The sequence below is a fragment of the Rhipicephalus microplus genome, chromosome X (assembly GCF_043290135.1).
Source record: "Rhipicephalus microplus isolate Deutch F79 chromosome X, USDA_Rmic, whole genome shotgun sequence".
Taxonomy (NCBI): domain Eukaryota; kingdom Metazoa; phylum Arthropoda; class Arachnida; order Ixodida; family Ixodidae; genus Rhipicephalus; species Rhipicephalus microplus.
In genome coordinates this window covers 93104331-93119630 of record NC_134710.1, presented here as the reverse complement: position 1 = coordinate 93119630, position 15300 = coordinate 93104331, and the positions used below count along the sequence as shown (strand labels likewise).

At 44.5% G+C, this 15300-nt stretch overlaps 1 protein-coding gene across 2 annotated transcripts in view; it reads left to right on the top strand.

The window, feature by feature from the left end:
- Positions 1-337: 337 nt before the first annotated feature.
- The window catches only part of LOC119176744 (hemicentin-2), a 329765-nt gene continuing 314802 nt past the window's right edge, over positions 338-15300 (top strand). Inside the window, exon 1 of one of the 2 annotated variants that reach the window (XM_075877281.1) lies at positions 338-640. In XM_075877281.1, the coding sequence (XP_075733396.1) occupies positions 553-640 (88 nt within the window). In that variant the 5' untranslated portion in view covers positions 338-552. The remainder of the gene's footprint in view (positions 641-15300) is intronic. The other variant, XM_075877280.1, reaches the window with a different exon arrangement.

Genomic DNA, 15300 nt, shown 5'->3' with positions numbered 1-15300 from the left:
TTGTTGTTGTTGTTGCTATAAAACAGAATGGGAGCTTTTTTTTTCTCGCCAGCCGTACTTCTTCAGCAGGCACCATGTATTTCTGCGACATGCAGACTCGGCGTGAATAGCATTTATTGAATGAACGTTGCTCTTCACCTAGCGTGCACGGGCAGCTTCCGCTAAACTCCCACTTTTTATCGCACTTTTCGGGGCTCGAAGAGCGAGAGTGGCGACCCCGGTTCGGGGCTCTGGTTCGGAACCCACCCGCACCGCGGCGCCCAGGGCGCGGCGCACGGCGTCTGCTGTTGGTTGCCCGACCTGTCCCGCAGACCGCCAGTCCCAGCGACGGCAGCGAACGCTCGACATGCGCTTTGGCACGCTGCTCCAGCACCCGCGGCAGACCGCGCGAACTTGGGATTACGCCGCTCAGCTCTGAGCAAGTCGGCTCAGCCGATTGGCGCGCTCGGCGGTCACTCGCGCCGTGCGCCGCCTTCCGTGAGGCCGCTTTGGCAGCACTCGGACAGTTGCTTCTCTGCGTGCGCCGTGCGGCGACGTGGTCCGTCGACGCTCATGCGCGCCTCACGAACTCTCTTCGCGCTCCTCTTGTGGACGCTGTTCGTCGCCTGTCGCGGCACACCGGTGCGCTACGACGACCAAGGTGTGTTGGCATCACTTCTGTTTTGGTTTGCGAGTCGCCGTGAAAAGTAATGAACGAGACTTGTGCACCACTCAAGCTGCAGTATTACTTGCAGTGACGGTGGCCGCAGGTCACGTCCAGAACTTCCAGGCACCAGTGGGTCGTTAAAAAGTTTTACTGCGTGACTTCACGTATTTTATTGGTGACCCGTAGCCTATACCATGACTTGTTTTGATATCGAAACATCGAGATAAAGTTTACAACCTTTCGTTTTGTATGCGTTTTCACTAAACGCATGTTGCTGCTCTGACTTTCCTGTCATTCATGGCAAGTTTCTGGTCGTATTCGTTCGATTGCACCCTATAGCTAAGTCTGCCAACTAGACATAGGACTTAAACTTGAAACTTTGCTTTGAAATGCCACCATTTGATGCTCACAGAGGCTTTTAAAAGTATCCCTTAAAGACCATTTTTATAGCGCACGCTGTTAATCACTGCCACTTAACCCAGAAAACAAAACTTTGTTTCGACGAAAGACCGCTATCACTTAACAATTTATATCATCAATGATGAATGGTTGAGAATTTACCTGTAAAACTTATTTCTGTTAGTATTGCGACAATACATTTAACGTGCTAACGTTGTAGTCTCTGCCACACGTGCAAATCAGCTATCGAGCATCTGCAATATATATCCGACGTAAACTTTATGCAGTGCGAAGCGACGTTTCCTGGTTAGGGTCGTTTTTGTCCAGCTAAGTTCTCGATCAAGTGCAGCCTTTCTAGTGACCTACTTCACGCAAATGTTTTGACAAGATTGTCTCTCGGTTTTTGTAGCAACCATTTTTAATCGAAGTGACAACTCATCGAAGAAAATCACATGCGTACGTTCTCACACACGTGCCGTTCAAATCTTAGACATTTTGGAACTACCTTCATAATTACACAATGTTCGATGCATCAATTTTTTGTTCAACATGTCAAACCTCAACATGTCAGGCACTCAGCTGCTGACCCGCAGGACACGGGATCGAATCCCGGCCGCACGGCCGCATTTTTTATGGAGGCCAAAATGCTTGAAGCCCGTGTGCTTAGATTTAGGGGCACGTTAAAGAGCACCAGGGGGTTGAAAAATTTCGGAGCCTTCCACTACGGCATCTCTCATAATCATACGGTGATTTTTGGACGCTAAGCCCGAGCAATTATTATTAAACACCACGATCACTTTATTTTCCGAATAATCTCTGTATAACAAAATTGATGCTCTTAATTGCTTCGTGATTATATTCTGCAGTTTATTTCAGGTTTTCTACAAGTTTCTTGATATTTACCGCAATTTTGACGAAAAAATTAGGACTACTTATTCAAACATGCATTCAATTATGACGCGAATCTAGTAATTCATTATCAATTTAATAAATAAATTATTTTAACAAGACTGAATAACGCGCGTCAGCGCCTGTTATTTGCTGACGTACTAGATTGCGGGTAACTTGCCTTACTTATTTTTGTGAGAGCTTTGCATCAAAAGCGCGCAGTGTCATCGTTTGTAGCCGCGAACGAGAAATTATAAAGTTTCATAATAATGTGCTGAACAAAAAACATCACTGATCAGTCTAGGCTCCACCAGAAAATTTTTGTCCGCCGAACAGCAGCGTACATAATGAATTCATGAACCGTAGAGCGCACTGCACTGATTAAGTAAATTGCCATTTTGCCTAGTCAGCGCTTGAAATGGTAGGAGTACACGAGTAAAAATGAACTGTGTTAAAAAAACAGGCATTTAGTAATATGTCATGCTACGCCTCGCTCTATAAACCACAGTCCTTTCCTAACGTATACTCTTGAAGCCATTTTCATGAGGCAGAAGCGCTAAAAAAAGTTCTCAAGTGCAGCGAAAGCTGTTATTGAAACATGCTAGTGCTGAAATATTTGTTATCTAGTTTCACTGAAACAGAAGTCATTTTCTGGTGTTTCCTTCAATCATGGGTAACATGTACCATATTGAATAAGACATAGAGTTAGTATGTATGCAGTCATTATTGTAAAGAAGTTATGCAATAGCTAAAGTGTAGGTTTGGAAATTTAATTACTTAATTAGTTGAGGTGCAGATTATTGAAAACATCGAGAACCAGTAAACCTAACGAATGTACATAGATATTGCGCGCTTTCAGAGAAAAACCAGCGTGGAAATATGCATGACTCACTCACTACGGAGTACTTTTAATAGAAATGAAAATAACATTTTCTAAGCCAAACTCGCGACAATACAATGTGCGACAGCACACCGAGCAATAGATGAAAGCAAGCTGCAGCTTATTCATGTCTTTGAATTTTTTCTTAAATACAATATAGGATACAGCATATACTAGGGTATTAGCTGGTTTTATCTTTAGCGTCCACATACAGTGACTTGCAAAGCACCCTAGTCTCGTATACTCAACGACGATCGCATACTTTCGCGCGTACCCACGTATTGAAGCAGAGCTGTGGTTCATGCAAGCGCAAATTTTGAATCGAATTGAAAATCGTCCTTTACAAACGTCTGGTTCTCCATATTGTCAGCGATCAATTTCGCTACATCCGGTTGCCAGTTATTCAGTAAAAAGAGGAGGTTAGAAAAATCCTCCCTAGGCATGTTAATTCTACAATCGTTAAAGTTGCTTCTTTTTTACTTTTTTTCCGGGTCGAATGAAAACTGATATCTTTACTGCAACGCCGGCTGCAAGCAAAAGCGTTCGGCAGAAAGACGAGTGCGAATCGTTTGGGGCTGGACGAGGCAGTTGTCGTGGGGCAATTTAAAATAGAAAATGAGAGAGCGACGAGAGAGAGAAAAGCAAAAAAAGTAAAACTATCTATATGCAAAGGCCAAAAGAGACAACGACCAGACATGGCAGTTAATGGGATGCTTTGTGATTTGTTCGCCTCCGTCGAAGGAGAGACACAAACGTGAACATAGAAGGAAAAAAAATTAAATAGAAAAAAAGACAGGGGCACTGCGTCTTTGTGTTCCGGCTAGTGATCCCTCGTGTTTAATTACAAGTGAACAATTACGACGGATTGCAGTGAATCGCTGAGAAAAGACCTCCTCGAGGAATGAAGATGGCTTTTCTGCAGCGAGGGTGAGATATAATAAAAGGTCGCAGCCTGCTCGTTGCCTCAAAGAATTCGCGCGAGCAGCTCGCGTCTTTAGGATAGAATTCCTCAAGCGTGCGTCTCTAATCTGGTCCACCAGTGAAGTGGCGTAGTACAGCGCCGAGGCTAGAAGCCGTTTAGGCTGGACATAAATTTTTGCCTGTATAGCATATAGCTTGGCTTAAGGACAGTGAATGTCCAGGCCGATTTTTTAGTCTTCCCCGAGCTTACTGGTAACGCATCACTTTTTCTCAATACCTTCCACCTCTTCTCCCCCTTCGAACACACAAACACACAGCTCGTATTCGTGAAGAGCTTCGAATCTTTCATAATGACGCCTCAAATTATTCGATTTCCCATTGTCGCACCAGCAAAATGTACGAACAGACGCTCTGCACATGGAAGCGTGCGTTTTCCTGGTTTTTCAGAGTCGGGTGCTTACCGCATTTCCTCCCTTGGCCTGTTAACTATTTTTCACACTTGCGAACGTTGCGTTAACATTGATAGTACAGCTCAAATATTCTGCTTCGTGGATGCCGCGCCCGAGATAATTCACTTATCTCTTTCTTTATTACGAAGAAAAGGGTCAACGGGCAAGAGACAACTTTCAAAGTACGCATATCAGGCATCTAAACGTTTGAAATGCACCAGACCACGGGTTAGCCACTTGTGGTCTTTTTTTTTTCTCCGCGTTCCAATTCTTTATTTACTGCGTCACAACTAGTTTAGCGCGAAACTGAGAAATAAAAGCAACACGATTAACCCTCCCGCGGCGCCTTCTGCAAGTTCGCTTTTCTTTTTCTTCCATCAGTATTTATCGCAAAATAAATTTCGTAGCTAAGCTGTGCACCCTGCGCAACGATGAATTTAGGCTGGATCGGTTGGGTAGCAGCCGTGTATTTTTATAAGTTAGAGTAACAAGGAGAGCGCATGGCATAGGAACTCCGAATGACACTCGATGTCTTCAAAAACAGGCCACGTCACATTTCCTACATTCTCGCGCATAGTTTTATCTGATAATAACTTACTCAACATTCAAAGAAGCGACTGAAGTCCTACACAGGTTCAATTTCTGCTCGCTTTGCTTTTCGTTTTTTTTTTCTGAGTTGCAACAAAGAAGGAGCAGGATGTTTCGGCATAACATTTACTAGCGTGAAGTTTCACAAAGTCTTATCTTTCTAAAGGTGATTTTTTAAGTAATCTCTTTTGAGAGGATCAAGTAGTATTAAGAACATGTCCAATACATAGGTGTTTACGTTAGTCGTGGGTGCAGGCAGAATGCTTTTCAATTTAGGCACACAAGACTGCAATCAATTTCTCACGTTAAATTTTTTAAATATTCGTGTAAAAAATTAAAAAATATATTTTGATAGCTCTGTGAAAAATGTAGCGCTTATATTTTGTCTTTGGTCACAGTCAATAGGTCTCGTTCATAGCATTCTTTTTCCTTCCTTTTGGATGTCTACTCTCACTCTCGTTCTACAACTTGAGAATTAGGATTAGCAATGTTTTTAAAGTTTATTGTTAAAGAGAACTTGGAAGTTGGTGTTCGCACGTTTAAAGAACTGACAGTAACGGTAGACTAAACCCCAGATGCACTAACTATAGGAGATAATGCAGAATCCAGTAACACTTACCTTGTATTATTAGAAGCATTCGTAAGAAGTGATGATTTATTAGAAAGTGTGACGTCAGTGGGACGAATCTCACCGGTCGTCGCGACTTGGCACGTCAGAGGTCTGACCAAAAATTCCTAAAAGAAACATGTCGCGATGGCCGGACTATCAAAGCTATCTGATTAGTAATTGCAAAAAAAAAACTGTCAATATTCCCCGTGTTGTTGGGTCGGAAGATGATTGCTTGTGGCACTTTTTTTTCCGAAGCTAGCGGGTGAGAAAAAGCCTGACGGCAAGGCGACACGCTCTGACACTGAGTGTGATGCAAGCGACCTAATCTTCAGCCGTTATTCGCCCTCGCGACCGCACATCAGGCGCCTGCAATCAGCGGCCTACCCATCACGTTAGAGTCGCCACGAGGTGAGACCGGCGACCAGATGGGCGAATAATTGACCAGTGAAATTCGTATCGGCTGTGAAGAAGGACCGGGGAGGTGCAGCAGATCTTTGTCCCTCTACCGCGGCTGGTCCGTGGCGTGTCAGCGGCCCTTGCAAGGCGGCCGCTCCCAGAGCCGGTCGTTTGCCGGGTAATTAGGTGAGAATTCCGGCGCTTTGGGCGGGCACGCGTCGGACGGGCGGCTTCGGCAACCGGGGGGCCTCCGCCCCGGCGGGCTCGCGCGAGTTGCACCCGGCCGCCCGGCTTCATTATTCACTGCGCGGCCGACCGATTTTGAGCGCCTGTGGCTGCGCTACGCATCTCCCTCCCCGCAGCTTGCGCTCCATGCAACCCCTCTCGGCGGTGTGCGTGCGAGGCGCATATTTGGTAGCGGAGGCGACAAGCCCGCTGCGGCCTAGCGCTTGTTAGGCGCCTGAGAATGGAACCGCATCCTTGACCTGGCAAGTGCGGCCAACCAACAGCTCCGACCGTGATTTGGCCCGGGGAGGGGCTCACCAGAGACGCCGGCAAATAACAGAAGTGGGTTCTCTAAGCACCGTCAGCGACACCACTTCTGCTCTCCTCGTGAGAAGGCACATTTATTTTTGCTCGAACGCAAAGGCTGTTACAAACTTTCCTTAATTGAGTTGCTGGTGGTGTATCCCGCTCAGATTTGGGTGCACGTCAAAGAAGCCCAGGTGGTTGAAATTTCCGGAGTCCTCCACGACGGACTCTCTCAAATTCATATGGTCGGTTTGGGATGTTAAACCCCGCATATCAATCAATCAAAGCTGGCGTGCCCCAAGGAAGCGGCGCCCCTCTCTTAGCTCGAACGGCATGGCTACTAGAAGACGATGACGCCAAAGATAGAAGTGTGTAATAAAGGCAGCAGTACAATAATCACTAAAGTCTGTTTTTTTTCAATTGTCACAAGAAGGTTAATTCGAACATTTAAAAAAATGATGATAAACATTTTTGGTCTGTCACCTAAATAACTTCACATAAACTATGCACATTTTCCTTTGCCTTCAAGTTTCCTTCAGGTGGCGTCATTTATTTCTGCACAAAATGATAAGCTGAATTGAAGTGCGAAAGCGACACTGCACATAGAAAAGCATCTGTTCACACCATAAAGGCCTAAGTTGACAGTTTTTTGGTAATTAGATATTTTTTCCTGTGTTCAGTCAGCTTCGCTAATGCTTTTGTTACATCTGTCTTCTGATGTCTCCACGAAACAATACGTACAATTTCGGGATTATTTCGAATTTTCTCCCGCGAAAAAAAAGTTCTTGCATAGGTCGTTTTTCTGAATACCTGTCTGAATGCGTAACTTCAAGGATTTGTTTATTTTCCGCTTTCTTCTCAGCTCACAATAAAATACCCCATAATTACAACTGGTGATTGTGCAGCGGGGAATACTCAGCAGATTCCTAGCATTAGCAGTGAAGCTTTTATTCATTTTCATTGAGTTTTGTGAATGCACAACATCTTAGGAGACCCACCTCTTCATCATTCTGGCCAGGAGCCAAATTTAAAAGCATTTCGTTCACAAATCCTCCATTTTATTGTCCAGTGGACCTAGTTAAAATTGTTACCATTCTGAGTGACTGAAAACTTGCTACGGACAATTCTAGCTTGAGACATTTTCGTGAATAGAGTCGCAGAGTCGCAGAGGTGCTATAGTCGCTTCGCACATTCGTCGTCGTTTTCAATAACCCGTGGATGTCATGACAAAGACGTCTGGTGCTGTTCGGAATAAATTACTGGTCCCAGAATAACGTGTCCAACCATTAGGTCAATAGCCAATATTTGGTGTAAGCATTTTCCCTACGCCCAGTTACGTACTGTAACGCTTCTCGCTCACTGAATGGGCCAATATTATCCTATCTCTATCAATCTAATTGGCCGCATGTACACTATCTCTTCAAAAGAAACGCCATTTGAGACCCGTTCAGACTGAATATAAAGATGAATTGCCAGTTATATGTTTTTTTTTCTTTTTTGCTCTTTTTTATGTTATCTTCAACTGAATAACATTAAGTGTTGAGACTGCACAAATATCATCGTCACTAGGTCAGGTGTCCTTAACTTAGTAAAGAGAAACTATTTCAAGATAAAGGTACACGTCTGAGCGTAGTGCAACTACTGATATTTGCCTTGGCGGCCGCCATGAGTCCGGCATGCACGGGTGCCCTAAAGCAGGCTACTACACGGGCTTAGCGACCATGGGGCCCTACAAGCGAGTTCTCTAGTCATATACTCAAGAGGCTGCCTAAGAACTCTCGGAGAAAGTCTCTATTTGGGGCAGACTTCCGTTAGCCAAGCATCGAGCTCATATCGGCCACGCTTCGCTGCTTTCGCGCGAGTCAACGATGCGGTGCTCAGCCCCCCGCCGAAGTGGAGGGAACTCTGAGAGCCGAGCTTAATTAAACGCATCGGCGTTAATTCTTGCTTGTTATTCTCTTTCACCTATGCTTCATTGAGCGTTAGTGAACCTGAAGCAGCTTATATGAGTGGGCTTTCTGTACAATGGCGCGTCTTCACCATGGAGGCGAAAAGTAACAGAGAGACTTATGATCCACAGGCACATTCGGTAACAATAACGAATCAGGACGCTACGAGCTCAAAGAGCGTTATGACGAAGGTTACCGCGAACAAAACGCGAAGAGCAGACCAGGAATGTCTAGTCCTGTCTCATCTTTCTTATGTTATTGTTCATGCTTCTTTTTCCACCATGAACACACACACACGCACGCACACACGCACACACACACATACGCGCACGTGCGCGCGCGGAGAGAAGAATTGGGATTACGCACTCACCTATATTTTATACACGTTTTTCTCACAGACTGATGAAAAACCTGCCCAGGTTCGAAATACTGCGGCGAGAAATAAATGTGCATCAATGATGACTACTATACTTTCGTTTGAAGGACATACTGTAGCTGCCGTCAGCAAATACATACATAAATAAAACATTTCTTTTCGTAATAAGCACTTAAATGAAGCACGTGTTCTCACTTCTTACTCATCATCCCAATCGTTCCCAGATTACCCTGGCCCCTCATTTATAATGCAATAACTGCTATAGAATATTCGCCAGTGCTGCAAGTCCAGGCTAACCGGTATCTAGTGCTCGTGTTATAGAAGAGCACATACGATACAATCTTTGCGAGAAAAACTAAAGCGGATTGTTTTGCACAACATTTCTGAATATTTCACCTTGGAGTTCAGCAGCATTACGGTGATCCTTCTGAAAATTATAACGCAGCCGGTTGCGTTCTTGACAGACTGCCTGCCTGCCGGGTTAGCGTCCAGCCACTTGGCGCACGCATGTCAAATACTAGCCATCCGTATTGTATACGAGATCAATGCTAAGGCCTGCCGTGCATGGGAGTGCTGTTTGCCAGGCCTTCGATGATTTGCCATCGACGTGTCGCCAGGAGAGTGGGAGTTGTAGGGCCAGTGTGCCTCCGAGTCGAGTGTGTCTGCGAGCTTTCCGTTGGCCTTGCTTCAGTTTATTCATGTTTAATGCCATCTCTTTCTATCCGTCGGCGTGGACGAGAGAAATCAGATACTGGCTCCTTTGAAGACAAGGACCCAATCCTGCACTGGCAGTTTGTTGGCACTCGAAAGCCAGCCGGCGGTCTGTGTGCTCATGGCCAAGAGCCTATAGGCCGCTGGAAGTTTGGCAACTGTGCGTACTGCGTTCGATTTATCGGCATCCGCTGGTGGACTACACTCCCTGCGTGCAATCCCTCTTCCTCATCCTAACGCCGCTCTTATGATTTCACTTTTATGATTTTAATGTTTACTTTGGTGCTCCTGTCAATAGCCCTACCCGGCATCTTCAAAGCCAGCTTTTGTGCGGGTTCCACCCACTTTCTTCCAGGCCCTCTTGAGCAGCGCCAAGATAAAATTATAGCAGACGTATACAGAAAGTTGAGGGTGCCTGACGACTGTTTCATTCCGCTGTTTCTCTTTTGTGATATGTTATACTTTGATGGTCCGAATTTTCCTTTTTCCTTCTTTTTCCTCCTCTACGACACTCCGCTTGAAAGTCCCAGTCTTCAGCTAGCCTTTTTGGTCACGCGTCTTCCTATTTGCTTCTCAGCAAAGAATGTTTCCCAAAGTTTTAGAGCACCTTCCGCCTTCATCATTCTTATTTCGGCAGAATAACGGCCACCCAGTTATATAAGCTTCGAATATTTCAAACTTGTTTGTAATTTGTATTCTTTTGTTTATTTGTTTGTTCGTTTGTTTGTTCGTTTGTTCGTTTGTTTGTTCGTTTGTTTGTTTGTGTGACTGTTTGCAGTCTTTATGACCACGTCCATATCACGTAGCACATCCTAAACGTAAATTTTACGTCACCCTTTTTCTGGGTACTTTGTCGCCGCGGCAACTGTTGGCACTTGCATGGCACGCAAATTCAAGGCCCATCTCAGGCAGTCACAGCTCTCACAGCTAGCTATATTTGCATCGGGCTTTTTTTTACTACCGCTTTGACCATGCTCACGCACGTTATTTTGTCTCCCCGTTGCCCTGTCGGGAACACGAAGCTGCCACTTGTACAAAAAGCGACCCTTGCACGAAGTCCGATCGATTCGCCGCGAGCAAGTGTAGTCGCTGCGTTGGCAACTCTACAATAGCTCTTTCGTTTCTCTGGTCGCACACATTTCAGCTCTCGTTTTTCAGCACTTCAGTTCTGGTTTCGCTTTGTTGCTGCTACATCGCAGCGGTAAGCTGTCTCGCTACTCGCTTAGGACCAAACGTCGTTCTTTCAAGGATGACGAGGTGCACTCGCGCCTTGATGTCGTTTTCAGCGTTAGGGGAACAAAAAAAAGAAAAAAAATAGATGCGTAGCAGATGGGGGCGGGGGCACAGAGGCGTTGGTTTTGTTCTCTGTCACGCGCCCGTCGCTCTTCAGTGGAGCGCCGTGCGCGACCGGCCCGTACTGCTGAAAGTGACGCCGCAGAAACGCCCTCTAAATAAAGACGCAGCGCAGCAAAAACAACACAGACGAAAAGTGGGCGTTGTTTACGCTCTCCATACGTGCCAACACCGTGGGGTGTAGATGGCGCCGGGCGTGTGCGTGTCAAAACAGGTACTACTCGACATGTAGGGTGGTGTCTGCAGACAGATGTGATACCGATTACTGTCACAAAAGGAACGTCGTGTACTGTGAATTTTAGCCGGACATAATGTTTGCTGCCGTAGCTGGAGCTTGACAATACAGCATGGGTTGAGATATAGATGTAGCCCAATTTGTTCGATAAGGTGACGCCAAAACAGACGTTTCAAATTTAGCATGGTATAGAAACGCAACTGTGGTAATAGTTGTGACAACATCACACAACAGTGGCCAATGAGAACACTATATGAAATCTTTCCCAATGGCTAGAGTTTACACATTATAGCGACTAGTGCTTACATTGTAGAGTTACATCATATGTTGTTTGAAATGTCAAAGCATCGAAAGCGCAGCCAAAAACTTTTGTCATGAAGATGGGAGAGGGTAGGAACGAGATGAAAACCATGATTTATGTACTTCCATCATGTGTATGTACGTGTGCTTATATATATATATATATATATATATATATATATATATATATATATATATATATATATATATAAGCGAAAGAAGTGTATACCTAAGGGCTCGTTTTTCTGTGACAACATTAAAGAGATCTAACCGGCAATAATGTCAAGGAATGTATAGAGAAAGTTATCAGAACCAGTGCACTGTAAATAAGAAGAAAGAAAAATGGGTAAAAACTAACTTGCCGTGAGCAGGAATTGAACCTAAGACCCTCGAATAACGCGTTCGATGCTCTAACCACTGAGCTACCATGATGGCTATTTCTCCAGGCACTTTATTGGATTTATATGTGAATTTAAACGTGGGAGTGTCAGTCAGCGCCATCTGTAGCCATGACGGCGAGTACGGAACACCCTTTTATCAGCCTGTGTTGTGTCACGTAGCACGTGAAGTTATTACGAGCGGGCAGCTGACCAATAGTCCTTCGTATACAACCTAGCGGCACCAAGCCTGCCAGTATGAATCCCTCTTTAATGAATAAGGAAAAGAAGTGTATACCTAAAGGCTTGTCTTTCTGTGTTTTGACACAATAATAATGAGATCTAACAGACAATAATGCCAAGGAATGTATAGGGAAAGTTATTAGAACCAATGTAATGTGAATAAGAAGAAAATTGGATAAAAACATATATATATATATCTATATATTGAAGAAGTTTTTCCAATAGGCCAAACGTACTTGGCACCGGTCTTCAGAGTTTGCGAACAAGTCACTTGTTCTCGCAAACCCTGACGAAGACCGGTCCACCGGTCGAAACCGTTGGTAATCAAACTGAGACAACAGCTAGGTTGTGTTTCTTCTCTTCCTATTTAAATATATATATATATATATATATATATATATATATATATATATATATATATATATATATATATATATATATATATATATAAATTTCAACCCTGCCTATGCCCCGCCACGGTGGTCTAGTGGCTAAGGTACTCGGCTGCTGACCCGCAGGTCGCGGGATCAAATCCCGGCTGTGGCGGCTGCACTTCCGATGGAGGCGGAAATGTTGTAGGCCCGTGTACTCAGATTTGGGTGCACGTTAAAGAATCTCAGGTGGTCAAAATTTCCGGAGCCCTCCACTACGGCGTCTCTCATAATCATATGTTGGTTTTGGGACGTTAAACCCCACAAATCAAATCAAATCAACCCTGCCTAGTTGCGCCAGTGCAAAGCGTATGACTGTTAACCTAAAGTTTATACCACGATGCATTGCGGTCAGCCGTATTTCTCAAAAGGTAATCGTACTTGGCAAGCAATTAGCGATGTCGTGTTCATGAAATGGGCTTTCGTATTAAATGCGAAGAATGTCTAGGCCGCATGATGTCACGCTTCAGTGCCGGCGTTGGCACCGTCCACACCCTCATTGCGCATGCTCGCGTCTCGAGTGAACCCAGAAAGATACCCGCAAAATTGTCGCCTGGTCCCCCTCTCTCGCCTCGCAAGACGAACGCAGGCAGAGTCTGCTATTACAGAAATGGCCCCACATAAGCATGTTGCAATGCAAATGTCATTGAAAAGCGATATTCTTGCGCCTGGAAAGAGTGAACAAAATGTTTCTGATGTTCTGCGCGAGAAAATCAGCGAATTGTATTCTGGAAGCGCTGCGTTAGAGTGCCTCGATGCGTGCAGCGGAGGCGAACGAGCGCATGGAGGCACGCAAGGCATGAGCGCTATCTGGAATTTATGTTCGAAAACGAATCGCGCTGCGTGCGCACCCGTCTCGGAGGCGATAGGGTGTAGAACTCAAGGCGACGGGTAGGTGCCACAACCGTGTCGTCTTAGCAAAGCGTTGGAAACACTTGCCTTTTCTTTGTTAGCATTGCATTGTAAGCGCAGCGTGATAAACGCTACGGTCCTTAGAATTACTGATGTTTGCCTTCTCTAGTATAAGTAGACACACTACAGAATATTGATGGGTAGATATTATGCCTCATATATGCACAATATTTGCTTTTTAATTGACAATCGCACAAGTATGAACGCTGAAACTCGAGCATTATTGGTGGGCGCTGTAGATGGGGTCGGATTTTGGCCATTTCTAGTGTCGTTTCGAAGAAAAACAGACAAGTCCGCCCACAGACAGACCAAAATTTTTTCGTGGAAGGTCCCGAAGAAAGATTATCGTCTTTAAAAAACGACTGGTCATGCTGCACAATCGTTCACTGGCCGCCCCGTTTATGTAAGCACTGGGTCGCGCGTTCTGAATTCAGTCAAGGGCGTCTTTACTTGACTTTATCTTGACCTTGAAGGCAACGCTTCTCCTTCATTCAATAAATAAGAATATAAAAGGCGAAATAAGACTTAGGCATTACCAAATCATACCCAATTACGCAGCATTTATGTGCTCCCCCCCTCACTTTCAACGCATTTATTCGAGTTCCCCCCGTGGGAAGATGCAGGTGGCATTTTTTTCAAAGGGGGGTTCACCATGGTGGAGCAGTTCTCGGCTGTTGACGTGAAGGAGGTGGATTAAATCCCGGCAGTGGTGTTCACATTTAGATGGAGGCGAATTTGCAGATTCTCTTGTACTGTGCAATGTTAAAGAACACAAGATAGTCAAAAGTTCCAGAGCCCTCCACTATGGCGTCTGTCATAAACCCTAGTTATTATTATTGTTATCTCTGCAGATGGATGCATGAGCACTGCTGTTTTTTTGAAAGACGATTGGGCCTTACGATCTCCTTTTGATATAGAACGCTGAATTCTACCACTGTGTTTGCAACCTCATTTTTCTAATTCAGTGTCCTAGTCGTTATTGTGTTATGCCACCTTCCCTATAACCGTCTGTAGCGTGTGCAAGCAGGTACAGAACTCCCTGAACAAAACAAAATGTGTGTTGGGCTTTTCTAAAAGCGACCGGACGTCACAAACGTTTGTAAACTAGCACGTGTTCTGTGCATTCGCACTAACTGCACATTTTATTTTTCTATCTTATTATTTTTATATCTTCTTAATTATTCGCATTTCCTCCTCCCCGTGTGCAGGGTAGCCAACCAGGCACATGCTTTGTTACGATCTTTGAAAATTCCCTTCGTTTCTCTCTCTCTCTAATTACGACTGAAGTTTTGCACGCCAAAAACAGAATATAATTACGGGAAACGAGGCTGTAGTCGACTCCAGGGTAATATAAACTACCTGAGATTCCTTAAACTTCTCCCAGCTCTAACCACACGGTCGTTCGTGTATTTCACCTGCATGAAAACGCGGCCACCATGTCTCACAATGGAACCTGCGTCCTAGAGCTTGGCACCGCGACAGCGTACGCGCTAAGCGGCCAAGGCAGGTCAAACCTTTCTCTCTCACTATCTCTTAAATATGATGGAAGACTATCGGGAGACGCACAGAAATGTCCGTAAGACTGTAACTTTTAGGACGCGTGATTACATGCGCAGATTAAATCAGAAGACACCGAAAGGCATGCACAAAGTTTTTTAACACTGTTTATACATCTTCAATAATTAAACTGTGGGATTATGACGAAACAATTGCGGGTCACATAACTTGACAAAATGGGCTTAGAGGGCTAGAGGCGTGGCCGTGGTAGAAGCATAACACATGCACATATGTTTGTATCCAAAGTTTGTTATACGAGCTGCAACCTTGAAAACACACAATAACGAAGTCTTAAACTTTAATACTAATGAATAATTAAAAACATTTACTTAGTTTCTTTTTCTGACAAATTTTTGTATTGTGTTTTTCATTACTCATATAACATTTTATTGCTTTTATTGTGTAGTGAGTATTCGGATCGGTATGAAATGTGCGGAAAAAAAGCAAACGACGTAGTGTTTGTATACCCATAGAATAAATACTCCGCTTTGAAAAAATATCGCATACAATATGATGTGTCACCCTAACGCCAAAAGTATGTAGGAAAG